At 38.3% G+C, this 18,019-nt stretch overlaps 1 protein-coding gene across 3 annotated transcripts in view; it reads right to left on the reverse strand.

The window, feature by feature from the left end:
* LOC127416908 (F-BAR and double SH3 domains protein 2-like) overlaps positions 1-18,019 on the reverse strand; it is a 125,244-nt gene that overhangs the window by 10,282 nt on the left and 96,943 nt on the right. For all 3 annotated transcript variants that reach the window (XM_051656504.1, XM_051656505.1, XM_051656506.1), the window contains 4 exons: positions 12,355-12,471; positions 8,909-9,013; positions 4,408-4,569; positions 1,574-1,708 (listed from right to left, as the gene is read on the reverse strand). In XM_051656504.1, the coding sequence (XP_051512464.1) occupies positions 1,574-1,708; positions 4,408-4,569; positions 8,909-9,013; positions 12,355-12,471 (519 nt within the window). The remainder of the gene's footprint in view (positions 1-1,573; positions 1,709-4,407; positions 4,570-8,908; positions 9,014-12,354; positions 12,472-18,019) is intronic.

Below are 18,019 nucleotides of genomic sequence, written 5' to 3' on the forward strand. Positions count from 1 at the left end.
AATTGTCATTTTTGGGTGAACTATCCCTTTAAGATCAATTTTTTATATAACTCCAAGACTGATTCTGGAATATACTGTACAGTACAATCCAACTGAATTGAAATGAACTGTGCTGTTTTTCCAATGTTATTAGTAGGGGTGGGTAAAAATATTATTTTTTTCGATTTATTGCAATCTTCATTTGAACGATATCTTGCTATTGATTCTTAAATCCCAAGACTGATCTTTCACTCAGTGTGCAACCCTCTACTACAGTGTGAGGAAATCACTCGAATTTGCAACAAAATTTCATGCTATGCGACTCAAGAGAATATATTTGGCAACTGGCTGGTAAATGTTTTCATTTCACCAGTATTTGTGTAGTTTAGTTGTGAAGTGTTCAGCAGCGAGATCCTTTCACAGCGTGTTGAGAGTAAAAGTTGTTCCGTGTAATGTGTGTTCAAGGACGAGATCCGCGCAACCCATTTATCATTGAATAATGTCTCTTTTAATACCCTTTCTGTTCTTTACAGTGAGTTGTTGATCAAAAACAACTACAAAAAACATTTAATTCTAATCATGCATCGGACAGATGAGGTAAAACCAGTTGAGTCCTCTCTAGTTAACATGCGCTCATTTAAAGGTGTTGTTTACATGCTGTTTTTTGTTAAAGAGACAGTACTGGTTTTTAATAGTACAAATTATGGGGGGCCTGGGTAGCTCAGTGGTAAAATACGCTGGCTACCACCCCTGGAGTTTGCTAGTTCGCTAGTTCGAATCCCAGGGCATGCTGAGTGACTCCAGCCAGGTCTCCTAAGCAACCAAATTGGCCCGGTTGCTAGGGAGGGTAGAGTCACATGGGGTAACCTCCTCGTGGTCGCTATAATGTGGTTTGTTCTCGGTGGGGTGCGTGGTGAATTGAGCGTGGTTGCCGCGGTGGATGGCGTGAAGCCTCCACACATGCTATGTCTCCGTGGCAACGCGCTCAACAAGCCACGTGATAAGATGCGTGGGTTGACTGTCTCAGACACGGAGGCAACTGGGATTCGTCCTCCGCCACCTGGACTGAGGCGAATCACTATGCGACCACGAGGACTTAGAGCGCATTGGGAATTCGGCATTCCAAATTGGGAGAAAAAGGGGAAAAATCCCCCCCCCCCCAAAAAAAAAAAAAATAGTACAAATTATGCAATTTAACAATAAATATGTAATAAAAATAATATATTTAAAATAATATCTTATTGATTGATTGAATACATTTATTTGTTCATTTTTAAAAAGCCAAAATGTGAACAAAATGATGAAAAAGTAATAAAATATAATTATTAAAATTAATATTTTCCTAATGTACCTAGTTAAAAGGTCCCCTGTATAATTTACAGCATTAGCTGGGAGATAATCTCTTTTATATGCAAGTAAAAGGGACATTATAACTGAAATAAACCCATATGAATCAATATTGAATCAAATGCTTGTGAATTGGAATCGAATTGAATCGGGAAATCTGTTCAATACCCAGCCCTACTACTTAGTAAAATCTAAATGAAAAGAGAGTAAAATGCAAGAGTGTGTCGTATGGATTGTTGTCTTTTACCTTATAGGAGTAGAGCACCTTGCAGGTAAGAGGATAGTTCCTCAGGGTTCCTGAAGGACTGGAACTGCTGTCGTCATACGTCTCCATGTTCTCCTCCAGTTCTTCTCCCTCCTCTCTGTCCAAATCCACCGTGGTCTACACAAGCACGACAACAAACGTCGCTAACAAACAGTTCACTCATCTGAAACCACAATATGCTTCAAAACAGTGTTTAAACCCTTCAGAAGTCTAGGTGCAGGCTACCTTTATTAATAAAAGAGGATTAACATAGGAGTTCCATAGGTGTACACTTTTCTCCGTTTCCACCCACCTGCCTGCTCTGACAGTTTCATTGGTTTTGTGGCAATCAGGTGAACCCCTCCCAGGAAACAACACGTGGCAACTGAAGGACACTTTCTTTTTAAAAGGACAAAGGCATTGGACATTCGAACCTACACAGGTGTTTGGAAACATAATGGATGTCTGACATAAACAGCTTTTGATCAGGTAGAACACTGACCCCAAGTCAGTCAGTGAAAGTAGAGAATACTTTCTAACTTAAGCTAACCATTTTCATAGCCTCTTTTTCATTTGAATATTTTTTTTTTTCAAACCAATGCTGCTATGTCACCCTACATGATCCTTTATTTGCATCTGCTGCTCATGCTCGCTCTCTTTCCTTGTCATTCTCTCTCTTTCTCTCTCTGTGCTGCAGGGTGATGTGAGTAGAATATTAAATCACAGAAAGGGGTCAATCTGAAGTGTGCAGTAAACTAAACTCCTGTAGATGGCTTTATATTTTTGCTGTCCTTACTTAGAGTCACTCTGTCTTTATAATGACCTTTATGCACCCTACACTACCCCTGTCCTTTCCTCCAGTACTTATTCCAATACCAACTGGAAACACAAGGAAGGTAGGCAGGGTTTGGCTTGGATGTAATCAGAAGCGCTGGCTGCCCGGATACAGCTTGGCATGCGTAATGTTTGTGAACTGTGTTTGTTTAGGCTGGCGTGAAAACAATACCACTGACACACTCAGGAAGGAGGGAGCGGGGTGGTTGGCATTGTTCTGAGGCATGACGAACTATGCTTGTGTTTGAGAACCAACTCCAAACAACTGGGCGTCAGGGGTGTCATTTAAGGCCATGCTAGTTTTGTTAACAAAAATGAAAAATAAACCAAATGAAATGTTTTTTTTTTTTACCTGAAATAAACATTTGGAAAAAATCTGAAACTAAAATAAAATACATTTCCACTTCAAAATTAATTCAAATAAAAGTCATCTCCAATTAATTTTAGTTTTTGATATAGTGTATTATGAAATTTCAAATCTCTACAATGCTACAAGATAGTGATACACTAGATGTTAAAATTAAACATATTTAAATTATATCAGTTAACAGCATAAGCTAAGTACGGAGCCCTTTAGAGGACAGGGCGGGATTATTTTCTTTCTGAAATAGTTATGCAGGCCCACGCAATTTGCGTTAGTTTGCGTTCCCTTACAATAACTTTTGAAGTGCCCTCGCAATATGTTTTGCGTCCCCTCGCAAAATATCTAAGATGGTTTTACTACTATAATATTGTAGTAACCATGTTTTTTGTTGGAAATCATGGCTTTACTGTAGTAGTAACCATGAGAGTTCCATGTTTTTTTTTTTGCGGAAACAAGGTTTTACTACAGTAATACTGTTGTAACTGTGATTGTAGTAACCATGTTTTTTTTGGGTGGAAATCATGGTTTTAATACAGTATACTGTATCCATATAGTAACCATGGTTTTACTATAGATTAACCATGGTTAAAATATGGTTAATTTAGTACAAGCCGGGTAAAGTTATTGCGAGGGCATGCAAAACTTTTTCAGAAAAAAAATTCCCACCGTGTCCTCTAAAGGGGCTCCGTAGCTTTGGCTGTCTGAAAATACTACAACTAAAAAAAAAAAAAATAACTACGTTGAAACTAGGAAACACTGGAAAAAAACAAAACAAAAAAAAAACAAAAAAAAGAGTCAGAGTGAAACTAATGAAAACTAAACAAAGTTGGAAAAAAGAAATAATACGAATTTGAAAAATTCTAAACTATAGTGACCCCATCATTTTAGTGCATGCCTATAAATTTAGAGTCGAAAAGTTTACGAACAAAATGTTTTTAAAAATAAGAATGTCCAATCTCCCACCATTGATCTTAAAAAATACAAAAGAAAAAAAGTAAAATAATAAATAAACAGGGTCAAGATCTGCCTGGTTAGTTTTGGCAGTTAGTCTCTCCAGGTTGATAATGTAACTACATTATGTGGGCAAAAAGCATTGTCCTTTGATGGCCTTCAAAAGTAGCTGTGTATTCTGATTAAATAATTTTTTACAAACAAATAAATCACAAAAATGTCATTATATTATAGTAGATGTTTCACCAATTGTGACCAATTTTTTTTGGAGGACTCTTAACTGCGTGAAACAGACAGATGTTTTTTTTTTTACAGGTAGCTGTGAGAAGTTTCAAAATCAAGTGATCAGTCACATGCCATTTCAGGCTCAGGTGACTGCCTAAAAATAATGTTTCCAAAACTGAAAGCAAATGAAGCACAGATATCGGTCTCTAGGTTGCGCATATATAGGAACTTCTAGGGATGTATGTGCCACCCGAGCAACCGCGATTGAGGTGAATGTGAATGTTAATAGACAGCTCTCTCCAAGTGTATCAAAACTTGAATAAGAACAAGCCCTTTCAAATGTCCAGCCTCAACTTTCTATTTCAAGAGTCAATATGTCAACACAGGAAAGGAAATTGCATTCATCAAACCATTTAATGGGCTCTTAAGACTATCAGAGGCTTGTGGAATAAGAGGTACTTACTGAAAGAGACAGATCATGGGTGGTGAGGTTGGGCAGAGATGCCCAACGCTCATTCTCCAGTTCCTCCATCACCTGATTCATGGCACTTTTCAACCAAGTATCCACGGAAACGCCCACCTGCCGCAAAAGATCCAAACGCGCTTCTGCTTTCAGCTTTACTGTCTGAAATAGACATACAGAATGAAAAAGATTGATATCGGCTAAAGACAGACATACACACAAACTCAAAAGAACTCATGCATCTCATGAAAACAGTTGAGAAATGCCTCATCATCATCATAAAAAAAAAAAAAAAAAAAAAAAAAAGAAGCCAAGAAACTATATTATGCTGAATGAAGCCTAGTTTAGATCCATTATGCTTAAATGTCATTATGGACCCAAAATAGTCATTACAGGAAACAAAAACTGGACGGAGCATGCAAGAAATGGAATGGACAGACAAACAGGCAGTCTTTTTTGTGTGTGTGTGTAATTGAAGGTGCTATATGCCTTATTGTCATAAAAAAGTTACAATGTAAAAAAGCCTTTAAGGAATAGCCAAACCAAAAAATGAAATTCTGTCATCATTTACTCACCCTCATGCCATCCCAAATGTGTATGATTTTATTTCTGCAGCTGAACACAAATGAAGATTTTTAGAAGAATATCTCAGCGCTGTAGCTCCATACAATGCAAGTGAATGGTGGTGACCAAAATTTGAAGCTCTAAAAAGCACATAAATGCAGCAGAAAATTAATACATATGACTCCAGTGGTTAAATCCATGTCTTCTGAAGCGATCCAATCGGTTTTGGGTGAGAACAGACCAAAAGGTAACTCCTTTTTCACTGTACATTTTGCCATTGCAGACTCCAGGCATGATCATGATTTCAAGCTCGATTACACTTCCTAATGCTTGACGTATGCGCAGAGTGCTAGAAGAAAGTGTAATCGAGGTTAAAGTCATGATCGCTAAGGAGACTGCTGATGTCTAGATTTATAATAATTTGGTCTGTTCTCACCCACAACCAACTGGATAGCTTCAGAAGACATGGATTAAACCACTGAAGTGGTACTGAGTACTTTTATGCTGCCTTTATGTGCTTTTTGGAGCTTCAAGGTTTTGGTCACTATTCACTTGGATTTTTTGGATTTACAGAGCTGAGATATTCTTCTAAAAATCTTTGTTTGTGTTCTGCAGAAGAAAGAAAGTCATACACATCTGTGATGGCATTGGGGGCGTAAATGATGAGAGAATTTTCATTTTTGGGTGAACTATTCCCCAAAAATAGATTTCATGTTCTTTATCCAAAATATCACTTTAGATTTTGGGGTGAAATCTGACTCATTTCTTCAAGAGGTTCAACCAAAAAGCTGTGTTGGAGAGACGACAGAGAGAGAGAGAGACAACAAACAGCTTTCGTTGGTAAACAGAAACACTACACATGGCTTAAACTGTCTTTAATTTTAAGTGTAGAGGGAAACATTTAAATGAAAACCAATTATAATATTAATACTTGTTGACGAATATACTTAAATACTTAATAGCTGTAGGGTTCCTGTAGCTCAACTAATAGAGCATGGCACTATAGCAACACCAATATCACAGCTTTGACTCTCAGGGAACACACAAACTGATACAATGTATACCTTGAATGCACTGTAAGTCACTTTGGATAAAAGTGTATGCCAAATACTTAAATGTAAATGTAAATCTAAACTACAGACAGTTTTACAATACAGTGCCAAACAAAAAGGTTAACATCTCCAAACTGCACTTTATGTTCCATTCCTTAATCTGTTTGTTGCTTTTGATGTTTCTCCATTAGTTCTTAATGGGGCTATTAAATATTTAATGATCTGTAAGAACTAATGGGGAATTTAGACGAATTGGCTTCAGAGGCTTAAAGTTCAAAAGGAAAAAACAAAGATGGTGTTTTATAATGCAATTTTTTCACAGTAAAGATTTGCTAAATAATAGACTATTAGGGGGCCTGGGTAGCTCAGTGGTAAAAGACGTTGGTTACCACCCCTGGAGTTCGTGAGTTTGAATCCCAGGGCATGCTGAGTGACTCCAGCCAGGTCTCCTAAGCAACCAAATTGGCCCGGTTGCTAGGGAGGGTAGAGTCACATGGGGTAACCTCCTTGTGGTCGCTATAATGTGGTTCGTTCTCGGTGGGGCGCGTGGTGAGTTGAGCGTGGATGCTGTTGTGGATGGCGTGAAGCCTCCACACATGATATGTCTCCGTGGCAACGCGCTCATCAAGACACGTGATAAGATGCGTGGGTTGACGAATCACTACGCGACCACAAGGACTTAAAAGCACATTGGGAATTGGGCATTCCAAATTGGGTGAAAAAATAAAATAAAATAAAAAAATAGACTATTAAACACTTTGATATGACAATCTTAGCATTACAACATCAAATGTGTGATTCATAACTGGCCAAAGGATTATCATAAATTAAAGGGAATATTCACCCAAAAATGAACATTCTGTGATCATTTACTCACCCTCATGTCGTTCCAAACCCATATGACTTCTGTTCTTCCGTAAAACACCAAAGTAGAAATTTAACAGATTGGGGTCCATGAGCCGTATGGACTACTATTATGGTGTTATTTTGTCCTTTTCAGGGCAAATAGGATTTGGCCACTGTATCCTTTTGTTTTATGGGAATATAAGTAGGGCTGTGTTTTGATACAGATTTCCCGATTCAATTCGATTCCAATGCTGAAATTCGTGATTCAATTCAATATTGATTCATATGGGTTTATTTCATTTATAATGTCACTTTTGCTTACATATAAAAGAAATTATCTCCCAGCTAATGCTGTTAATTACACAAGGGACCTTTTAACTAGGTTCATTACAAAAATATTAAATTTTACTAATTATACTTTATTACTTTTTCATCATTTTGTTCACATTTTGGCTTTTTAAAAATGAACAAATTAATGTATTCAATCAATAAATAAGATATTATATTTCATATATTATATTTGTTACAAATTTACTGTTAAATTGCATAATTTGTACTATTAACAATTATTTGCGTTGATTTGTTGAACACGTGCCAAAACCAGTACTGTCTCTTTAACAAAAAACAGCACCTTTAAATGAGCGCATGTTAACAAGAGAGGACCCGAATGGCTTTACCTCATCTGTGCGATGCATGATTAGAATTAAATGTTTTTTGTAGTTGTTTTTGATCAACAACTCACTGTAAAGAACAGAAAGGGTATTAAAAGAGACAGTATTCAATGATAAATGGGTTGTGCGGATCTCGTCCTTGAACACACATTACACGGAACAACTTTTACTCTCAACACGCTGTGAAAGGATCTCGCTGCTGAACACTTCACAACTAAACTACACAAATACTGGTGAAATGGAAACATTTACCAGCCAGTTGCCAAATATATTCACTTGAGTCGCATAGCGTGAAATTTTGATGCAAATTCGAGTGATTTCCTCACACTGTAGTAGAGGGTTGCGCATTGAGTGAAAGATTGATCTTGGGATTTAAGAATTGATATCGAGATAATTCAAATTAAGATCACGATGCATTGGAAAAACAATACTTTTACCCACCCCTAAATATAAGTGAGAACATTCTTCAAAACATCCTTGTGTGTTCCATGATGACATCATGAGGGTGAGTAAATGATGACAGAATGTTCATTTTGGGGGAATTATCCCTGTAAGTTATAACAGATGTCAGAGACAGGGCCAGCAGAGGGCGCTGTGGCTGCTTTCAGTGATGGGTAAGACAACAGGGCAACTTAAAGATGACACATTGATCAGACAAGGCGACTGACATTCTGACTCTGAACTGATTGAAAGAATGGGAGAAAATGCATCTCTATGAGGAAAGGAAATGCATCATTGCAGACAGAGAGAGACAGAGAGAGAGAGAGAGAGAGAGAGAGAGAGAGAGTTTGGGACAAAACCACATTAGTAATGAAGTGCTTCTGTCTTGTTTTCGCTTTTTACTGCTTGTTTGCACACAAACAAATGAAACGTTCCTTAAATAAATGTATTAGGAACACAAGATTCATCCATACACACACACACGCACGCACACACGCACGCACACACACTAACAGCTTTATTCAGATGTTTTACTCACCATTTACTCACCTTCAAGTCATTCCAAACCTGTATGATATTCTTTTTGTTAGTGAAGAATGTCCAAGCTGCCCTTTTCCATACAATGAAAGTGAATAGGAACTAGGCCAGTCAAGCTCCAAAATGGCAAAACAAGGCATAAAAGCAGTCCATACGACTATATAGTGCTATGTTTACTGAAAATCTCCCTGCTGCAGGACTTTGTATGTAAAAGATCAGCGCGAATATTCTTTAAACAATTTCTCATTTCCTGTTCCACGGAATTAAGAAAGTCAATATGGGTTTTGAACAACACGAGGGTGAGTAAACAATGACAATTTTCCTTTTTGGGTGAACTGGCCCTTTAAGCAGGTAGGTAAAGATGCAAGCATGCAGACACACAAATGCTACCTCTGCTTTGCGGATGTTCTCCTTGGCTTCCTCGATTCGGAATTCCAGCTCATTCCGGTTCTGTTCTGTGGGTGGAGTCCCGAGAGTCTCACACTCCTCTACAGTCTGCCGTTAAAACACAAATGACCATAAATCAACTTAATTCAATTAGCCCATCAAGCAACTAATCTAAAAAAATAATAATAATAAAATACTGCATCAGACTGCAATTCCTGCAGCTAATCTAACAATTACATAAGACAAAAATGAATGATTCACATTACGGAATCATAACTTGACCTCCTCCTTACTGTGGAGACGAGGGTGTGGTCGAGCGTTCATCTGGGAAGAGAGGAGGGTTCTCACCTGAGATGAACTGTTAGAAATTGCTGCTTCTTTGTTCGCAACGAGAGATGGGGGAAATAAAAGGGGCCAGACCTCAGAGTGAGGGAGAGAAAACGGGGAGGAGACATTAGAGGGGGGAAGGGCGTGGGGCACGCCGGCCCCCGGATACGCTGCCTGTTGGAAGATGGACTTCTTCAGCACCGTGTAGTCCAGGAGGTTGGCAACTGGAAGCTGGGCTTCTCTGGTCAGCAGCGGCAGAAGATGGACCGCCCACTGTTCCGTTGGCCACTTCAGAGCTTCGGCTGTGTGCTCAAAGATATCAAGGTAGGCCTCTGGATCATCTTGAGGCCCTATCTTGGTGAGCAACACGTGGGGGTGCGCTGCCGCCGGGGATTGTGAGGTCACCCTCTCCTGGGGTAATAAGCTCCACCGGTCCTCCTCCTGGGCCCAAAGGAGCACCTCAAAGCGCTGTTGCTGCTCTCTCCGAAGCTCCATGAGGGCCTGATGTTGGCGAGGGACCGGAAGACTTCCTCCAGCGGTGACGACTCCATGACAGCGTATCCTTCTTCCTCAATGTCCCGAATTTCGGCACCAGCGTAACAAAGGTCAAGGAACGAGGAAGCGGGAGATGACGGATACAACACAAAGGTAAATTTATTCTTCACACAAAAACACGTTCGCTTGACTGCGCAATGGTAAAGCTTCACACAAACACGCAAACGCTATATATAAAGTGGGATTGGCAGCGGCCAACACACTCATAGCTTCAGCTGGTCTCTTTCTCCCTCACTCTGAGGTCTGGCCCCTTTTATTTCCCCCATCTCTCACTGCAAACAAAGAAACAGCAATTACCAGCAATTCATCTCAGGTGAAAACACTTACCGCTTCCTCTCTCCCCAGACGAATGCTCAACCACGTCCTCGCCTCCACACTTACATACAGACCTTTTAACTTAGGCCAGAAACATACTTTATGCAAGTAAACAAAAGAAGGCACAAATGCTTGGCCAATGCATTTGTGTGGTTCTTTAACAGCGGTGGTAACAAATCTCAGTACTTAATGGGGCAACAGAGTTCTCTTCAAATGTTTGTGCCTTTAAAATGGATTTGTTTCAGATAGCTAGCTATGAATATGTTGAAATATTTTCTAACTTGCTCAGCAAGATTCTCCTTAAACTGTTACACTATGACAGTAGTTGACCTGCAATAGAAAACGGACCATAGAAGAAGACCGTTTACGCTAATGCACACTACAGCGCCCCTTGTGGCAACATTGAGAATGCAATACATACTTGTATTGCATTATGAATTGCGTTTAGTACAACTGGGTATAAATATTGATTTTCCGATGAATTGCAATCTTTGTTTGAATAATCTGGATATCGATTCTTAAATTCCAAGATCGATCCTTTTACTCTATGTGGTAACTCTTTACAATGCAATTAAATCACTCACGTGTGACCAATTTTTGAGATATGCGAGTTAAAATGTCTGTGATTAGCCCCTTGCTGGTAAACTTTCAGATGTCACTTACCAGTGATTAAGTAGTATAGTGATGAAGAAGTTACAGTATTAGCACAAGATCGTTTCAATGTGTTGAGAGTAAAATTTAGTTTACCTCGTTCTGTGTGTCTAAATACAAGATCCATGCAATTTATTTGTCATTGAATAATGTCACTTTTAATACCCTTTCTGTTCTTTACCCAGTTCTTTAAAAAAAAACAAACAAAAAAAAAAACATTTTATCCCCTTTTCTCCAAATTTGGAATGCCCAATTCCCACGAATTAGTAGGTCCTCGTGGTGGCGTGGTTACTCACCTTCATCCGGGCGGTGGAGGACATGTCTCAGTTGCCTCCGCTTCTGAGACAGTCAATCCGCGCATCTTATAACGTGACTCGTTGTGCATGACACCGCGGAGACTCACAGCACGTGGAGGCTCATGCTACTCTCTGCGATCCACGCACAACTTACCACGTGCCACATTGAGAGCGAGAACCACTAATCACAACCACGAGGTGGTTACCCCATGTGACTCTACCCTCCCTGGCAACCAGGCCAATTTGGTTGCTTAGGAGACCTGGCTGGAGTCACTTGCGAACTTGCGACTCCAGGGCTGGTAGTCAGCATCAATACTCGCTGAGCAACACAAGCTTTCTGTCAGTTCTTGATTAAAAAAACCCAAAAAAACAAAAAAACATTTAATTCTAATCACACTTGGATGTGCTCACTCGGTGATGCCGGTAGTCTTAAAGAGACAGTACCTATTTAGCACGTGTTCTACATATCAATGTAAACAATAAACATGTAACAAATATATATAATATAATATAATATAATATAATATAATAATATAATATAATATAATATATATATATATATATATATATATATATATATATATATATAAAATACATTTCTTGAAATTGCATATTTTATGTTGCATGTATATATATATATATATATATATATATATATATATATATATATATATATATATATATATATATATATATATGCAACATAAAATATGCAATTTCAAGAAATTTATTGATGGAATAGACTAAATTTGAATATTTAAAAAAAAGATAAAATGTGACCAATATGATGAAAAGCTAAAGCTAAAATATTACTTGTAAAATTAATATTTTTTAATTGTACCTTGAAGGGTTATCTAGAAGGTTATATTTTTTCTCACATGTAAGCAAAACGAGCATTGTAACAGAAATATACCCATTTGAATTGATATTGAATCGAAGTCGGTATCAATACCCGGCCATAGCGGTCAGACACATTTTGTAGCAAAAAACATGTACAAAAGTGCTTGCGTAGTTTGAAGCGTTTGCGTTGATGTACTTGCGTAGAGTATATTAGAATACATGTCTGGCTTTTGTGTGTAAAATCTAGAGTATTTATTTGTAATGATAATGTTAATGTTTGTGGACGGTTTCGGTATCTAATAGACATTGTTTTTAATTGCTTGCTCGTGTCTCAAGCATTGTAATAGTTTGTAATTCATCAGTTTACAGCAGATCTGTGTATGTGTGTTTTGCTCTCATGTTTGGAATGGATGTCGTTTTTGAGTTTAATTGTTGCTGAGTGGTGTGAATGTGGGCATCTCTCACCCGTTGGTAATGGATGATGTTTTTGTGTTCGCGGGCGACACGTGTGGCCCATTTTCTCGCCTCTTTATTGAGACTGTGTTCTTCAGTGGTGCCCGTCTCCGATTCCAGCTGTCGACTCTAAAACACACACACACACACACACACACACACACACAAACTGGTTACCACAGCAATGCACACCTGCATGAATCACAGCTCTAAGATTAGACTGTTAAGTGTGAACTCCACGTTCACGCAATGGGTTTAACGGCCTCACTACACAACTATCACCTAACTTGCTTATAAGGTGATAACTTTGCTGATAACATACATTTTATGAGGCATTTCTCTTCAATGATGAGGTTTAATTTGTTTAGTTGACAATAATTAACTGCATCTTATGAATTGCTTAATTGCATTTTCTCTGGTCTCCCATTTGAACTCTATACGTCAGCCGTGCCGTTAACTCTGCTATAGTTTAATTCCACGTTCCAAACCTGTAAATGTGAAAACGCTCCATTGAAAAACCAGAAGCACGGGTCCAGGAACAGGGCTTAGAACATTTTACCCTCTCTGATATCAAACCTGAATCATAATCGTTCTCCGCTGAGCACAGGGGAATTTATTAATTAACTTGAATATAAATGAACGAACCTGCTCGGATTAGCAGAGGTTTAGCAGGCAAAGATGGTTAACTAATGTCAGGCTTGAAGATACAGCACTGCACAATTCTTTAATATAAAGATAAGAGATGCTACATAAATCTCTCTTTTTAGTGGGTGAATTAAGCTTCATTGTGGAGTGTATGCATGTACAGATAAAAAAAATCCTATTTTAAATGTTATAAAGTCTTCTCAAATCTAATTTCCTTCAAGTCTCTCTCTCTAATCCCTCTATCACGGCATCTTTCAAGGCTGTCCTCTCCTAATTATCCTTCCCTCCCATGCTTCTGTTTATCTCTAAGCTTAATAAGTTCGAAACAATATGAGCTGAGGTTGCATTTTGATGGAAATTTCCAATAAGAGTTTGAGTAGATTCTTAAACACTGTATTATAATATGTATGTAAATGTGCAATATGTAAAAATGTTCATGTAATATTGTTTTTGCCAATGTGTGAATGGCTTGTAATGCAACTTAAAAAATGAGCCCTTCCTGGACTTCCTAGGTTGCCTATTAAAGCCTGTAGACTGACTTTCATGTGAAGGGAGCGGGTCGGTTTTGCCGGGAAAACCCACAGGATGTGACGTTTATGCGCGCTCCCAAGAGCCTTGCCTCAGTAATAGCTTCTCTTCCACTATTCAACAGCGACAACTGTCTACAACGCTAGGTAACGTTATCTTAGAGATTGATTCCAGCAAACGGCCGGCTCCCAGCACAACACCGACTCCTACACAAACTCCGAGTAAGCCCAAAAAATAAATGAAAAAAATGTATCTACTGAATCCCGTCTGGCTAAGCGGGAACGTGATCGAGCGAAAACTAGAGTGAACATCGGCAGGGCATCTGATTCCTGGAGGGACCTTCGTTCGGTTTTGGGGATCAAAACCAACCCTGAATTGACGTTATTCTTATTGGACAGATAAGCTTACATAACTGCAAAGCATGTGAAATACAGTGCCATAAGGATTGATCTGTGTCATTTTAGCTAACTTGATCTTGCCTGCTAACACTGATGAATTGCAAGCTACCTTGCTTCGTAACTTTCAAATAATTTCAACGATCTTCTCTTTATACTAAAAGTCAGGTATGCTGATTCACAGTAACTGACATAATGTTCATCTGTAATTATTCAGCAAGGTAAACTACAATAACACATGCAATGAATGCTAGACAATGTTCAAGATAATGCAAAAAGACCCATACAGAAAATATATGCAATCTATTATTATAAAACAAAAGCGCATCGATACATCAAAATGACATTTGTGATGGAATCACATCAATACTGAATTGTGTCAACATATTTATAATGTACAGTCTATTTTATAAACAGCTACTGTCATCATCCACCAAATTTAGCTAACAGCTATTGATAAAGCTGGCTAGCTAGCTAATGCTTAATCGTATAAATGCAGTCAATATATCATGCAAAGAAAAGTGATTACTTCAAACTACAGTCTTGCATAGCCAGACCTATATCCACACTTTTTTTTAGCCCTGTTCCAGCACCGGAGTCAAATATAATATACAGTCTCAAAGTTTGTAGTAAAACAATCATAACAATGTAATTTTAATTATGCTACCTCATCTGTTAGTATGATGTCGGTGAATCATGTTCAGTCTCTTTGTACATTACGTCATTGTTTTGGCTGATGCTCGCTCGTGTCCCTATGGAGTGTGTGCACGAGCACGATCACGAGCAACAGGTAGCTGGCTGCAGTTCACTTAATGGCCACAGGTGTCATTAATAACAAGGGTTTCTGAATCTTACATACTGCATCTTTAAACAGTATTTTTTAAATGGTAACATCCTTACCGCAGTAATATCATAATGACCGTTGTACAGTAGCTACAACAGTTTTTTTATGGGAAAACTTTAATTTTGAATTGAAGTTGTCTACAATAGAGTGCAACACTGCCCGCCCAGTTTGTCAGCTGACTTTGATCTGGAACTATTTTTTCCCATTCATTTTTCCCATACGGATAAATAAAAACCTTGATAAAAGAGTTGAACCAAATCAACCAGCTCTGAGATTAATCACAACATTACAAACTTTGATTCGAACTAAAAAAGTATTTAAAAATTTGAAAGAAAGACAAAGGTACAAGACTAAAGGCCTTTTCACACCAAACACGATGCAATAATGAGAGGCGAATCGCCGGCGAATGGGCCTTTCCCATAGAAAGCGAAGTGAATGACTGCCGTTAGCAAATTCACGGCTTTACAATAGGTGGTGCTAATCAACAAGCAATTTGACCTCGGTACAGTAGGTGGCTCAGCGAACCTTTGAGCTGGTCTGCCTATGACAGATGAGAAGTACTTCACAAGCAGATCAAAAAAGAAAACGTCTTGGTTACATATGTAACCTCGGTTCCCTGCGACAAAGGGAACGAGACTTTGCGTCAGGAAGCTGATGCTTTGGGGAGTGTCCTTCTATCCGATCTAGTTGAAACCTTTCTACAATAATGCAAATTCTAAAATTGGCTTTGGTGTTTAAGCCCCGTCCTTTTAGGCGTGAAGCTGTCCGGTATAAAAGTGGGCACGCAAACACCACTCCTCAGAATTTTCTGACTGAGGGACAAGAGCGCATCGCTCGCACCTCAAAGAACCCTGAGTCTGTAGTGCGGCCAGCTTACGCAATGTCTCTTTCCCTTTGTCTCAGTACATATGTCACAGAGACGTTCCCTTATGACTCAGTACTCTTGACATTGCGTCAGGAAGCTGTTGTTTAAAAATACAAATACAAATATATATATATATATATATATATACACACACACACACACTGTATATAAAATACAATTATATATATAATTTGTATTTTAAAATATATATATATATGTATGTATATATACACACACACACACACACACTGTATATACTGTATATACATACAGTATATAAACGCCACAAAAATATTCAGTTTGTTAAGTGTCACACGTCTAGAATTCAAATGAATAAAATACACATTTAAATACTTCTGTCATTGTTCAAGCTTCTTATCTGTTGTGATTCATACGTCATAATTTTAACACAACTGGAACACCATATTGGCCAATCAGCATCCAGAATTGGAACAATCTACAGTACTTTGTAACAAGGAACTAGACAACAACAAAATACCTATCCCATAAAAAAAAAAACACATCCAAAAACATAATCGGTATCGTTATAATATTTAATATTGTGAAAATGTAGCTGCTTTAGTATTGTAAGACATGACTGAGTTATTGTGACAACCCTACTTGCTAGTATTGTTGATGATGCAACCTGTATCGTTGGCGTGTACATTTGTTTTGAGAGGTGACTGCACACTGAACAATACAACTCAATCTGAGCCTTTTAACAGAAGAGTCTTCATCCAATATTGCCACATTACTCTGCTGTCAACATCAGTCATCCACAGCTGACAAAAGAGAAAGACATGAGATAAAAATGCATCCAAACATTGCTCTCCTGTTGAGTTGTTTTGCATCTTCCTGTCTTTCTGCCGCATGTGCCCTGAAGCAGATGTGGCATACATGTCTGAGGCATGCTGGGTAGCCCGAGTGTTCAGGAAAACACATGAGAGTCTGCAGGGTCTCCATATGGATCACAGTCACTCAGAGACGGCCTAATCAATGCCATGTGCCTCTGCTCACGGAAAGATGCTTTCTGTTCGAGTGATGGAATGTTTGAGCCTTTGACAGTTTATGCATGCGTGTTTCATGGAAATAATTGTGCATTTACAAGCACAATCTTAAGGCCAGCTCACACCAAATGCTACTGAAGACTTTGAATAGAAACAATTGATTCCTATGGAGCCTTTCACACTGGGAACGATCATTTGCGCACTGACAAAGCAAGGTTATTTTTTTTAAGTTGTTCTCATCAGTGATAGCCAGTGATCGGACCAGCTGAAAGGTGCTTTGCGCCACCTACTGTACTGAAGCAAAACTGATTGTCAATCAGCACCACCTATTTTAAAGGAGTTAATATGGTAACAAAGTATTTGTTACATTTAATGTGAAATATTTTGCATTGCATTTGGTGTGAAAGGGCCTGTGCATAATTATGCTTCATAACTCGACAACATGTAAGGTAATGTAAATGCCTTAAATGGTGTTATTTTATCAGGGACATAAACCGTTTAAAGTGATAGTTCACCCAAAAATGCAAATGCTCTCATCATTTACTCACCCTCATGAAATCCCAGGTGTGTAAGACTTTCTTTCTTCAGCAGAACACATTTGAAGAAAAATAGAAATATATCTCAAATATCTCTCTTCTAAAGCGTAAAGACCACTTTTGGTGTGAAAAATGTCAATATTTAAACACTTTTTAACTATAAACCATCGCTTCCGGTCAGCAGCAATTCACGAGAGTGCTGAGTTGATGCGGTCTCTCGTGTGACGTATTCGTGTTGGCATTTTACGGACGTAATCTCATGTTCTTCTCTCAGTTGAGACATCCAGGATAAGAGCACAAATGCACCATTGTGAATAAACAAACAGATACAAATACAGATCTGAACCAAAACCAACTAAGCTTCTGTACAGCATTCCTTCTACTCAGCTGTAAACAGTACTGCTCTTCCGGATGTGTCGCACATGCTTCAGTTTTCATGTGAACATGCCAAAGCGATTACATCACACGCGCATATGTTTTATACTTAAAAAGTACTTAAATATTGATCTCGTAAAGAGTTAGAAGACATTAATTTAACTACTGGAGTTGTATGGATGACATTTATGCTGACTGTTTGTGATTTTTGGAGCTTCAAATGTCTGATCACCATCCACTTACATTTTAAGGACCTACTGAGCTATGATATTTTTCAGGTTTTCACTTTAAATGTGTTCTGCTAAAGAAAGAAAGTCATATACATCTGGGATGCATGAGGGTGAGTATTTATTTTTGGGTGAACTAACCCTTTAAGCGCTACTCTAAATAAGATCTATACGGTTTTCATAGTATGTCCCAAAACGTCTGTCTACTATGAAAGTTCTAACGCAACACTGGTTTCAGCACAACAAACAGGTTCA

Source organism: Myxocyprinus asiaticus, chromosome 26 (assembly GCF_019703515.2).
Source record: "Myxocyprinus asiaticus isolate MX2 ecotype Aquarium Trade chromosome 26, UBuf_Myxa_2, whole genome shotgun sequence".
In the NCBI taxonomy this organism is placed as follows: domain Eukaryota; kingdom Metazoa; phylum Chordata; class Actinopteri; order Cypriniformes; family Catostomidae; genus Myxocyprinus; species Myxocyprinus asiaticus.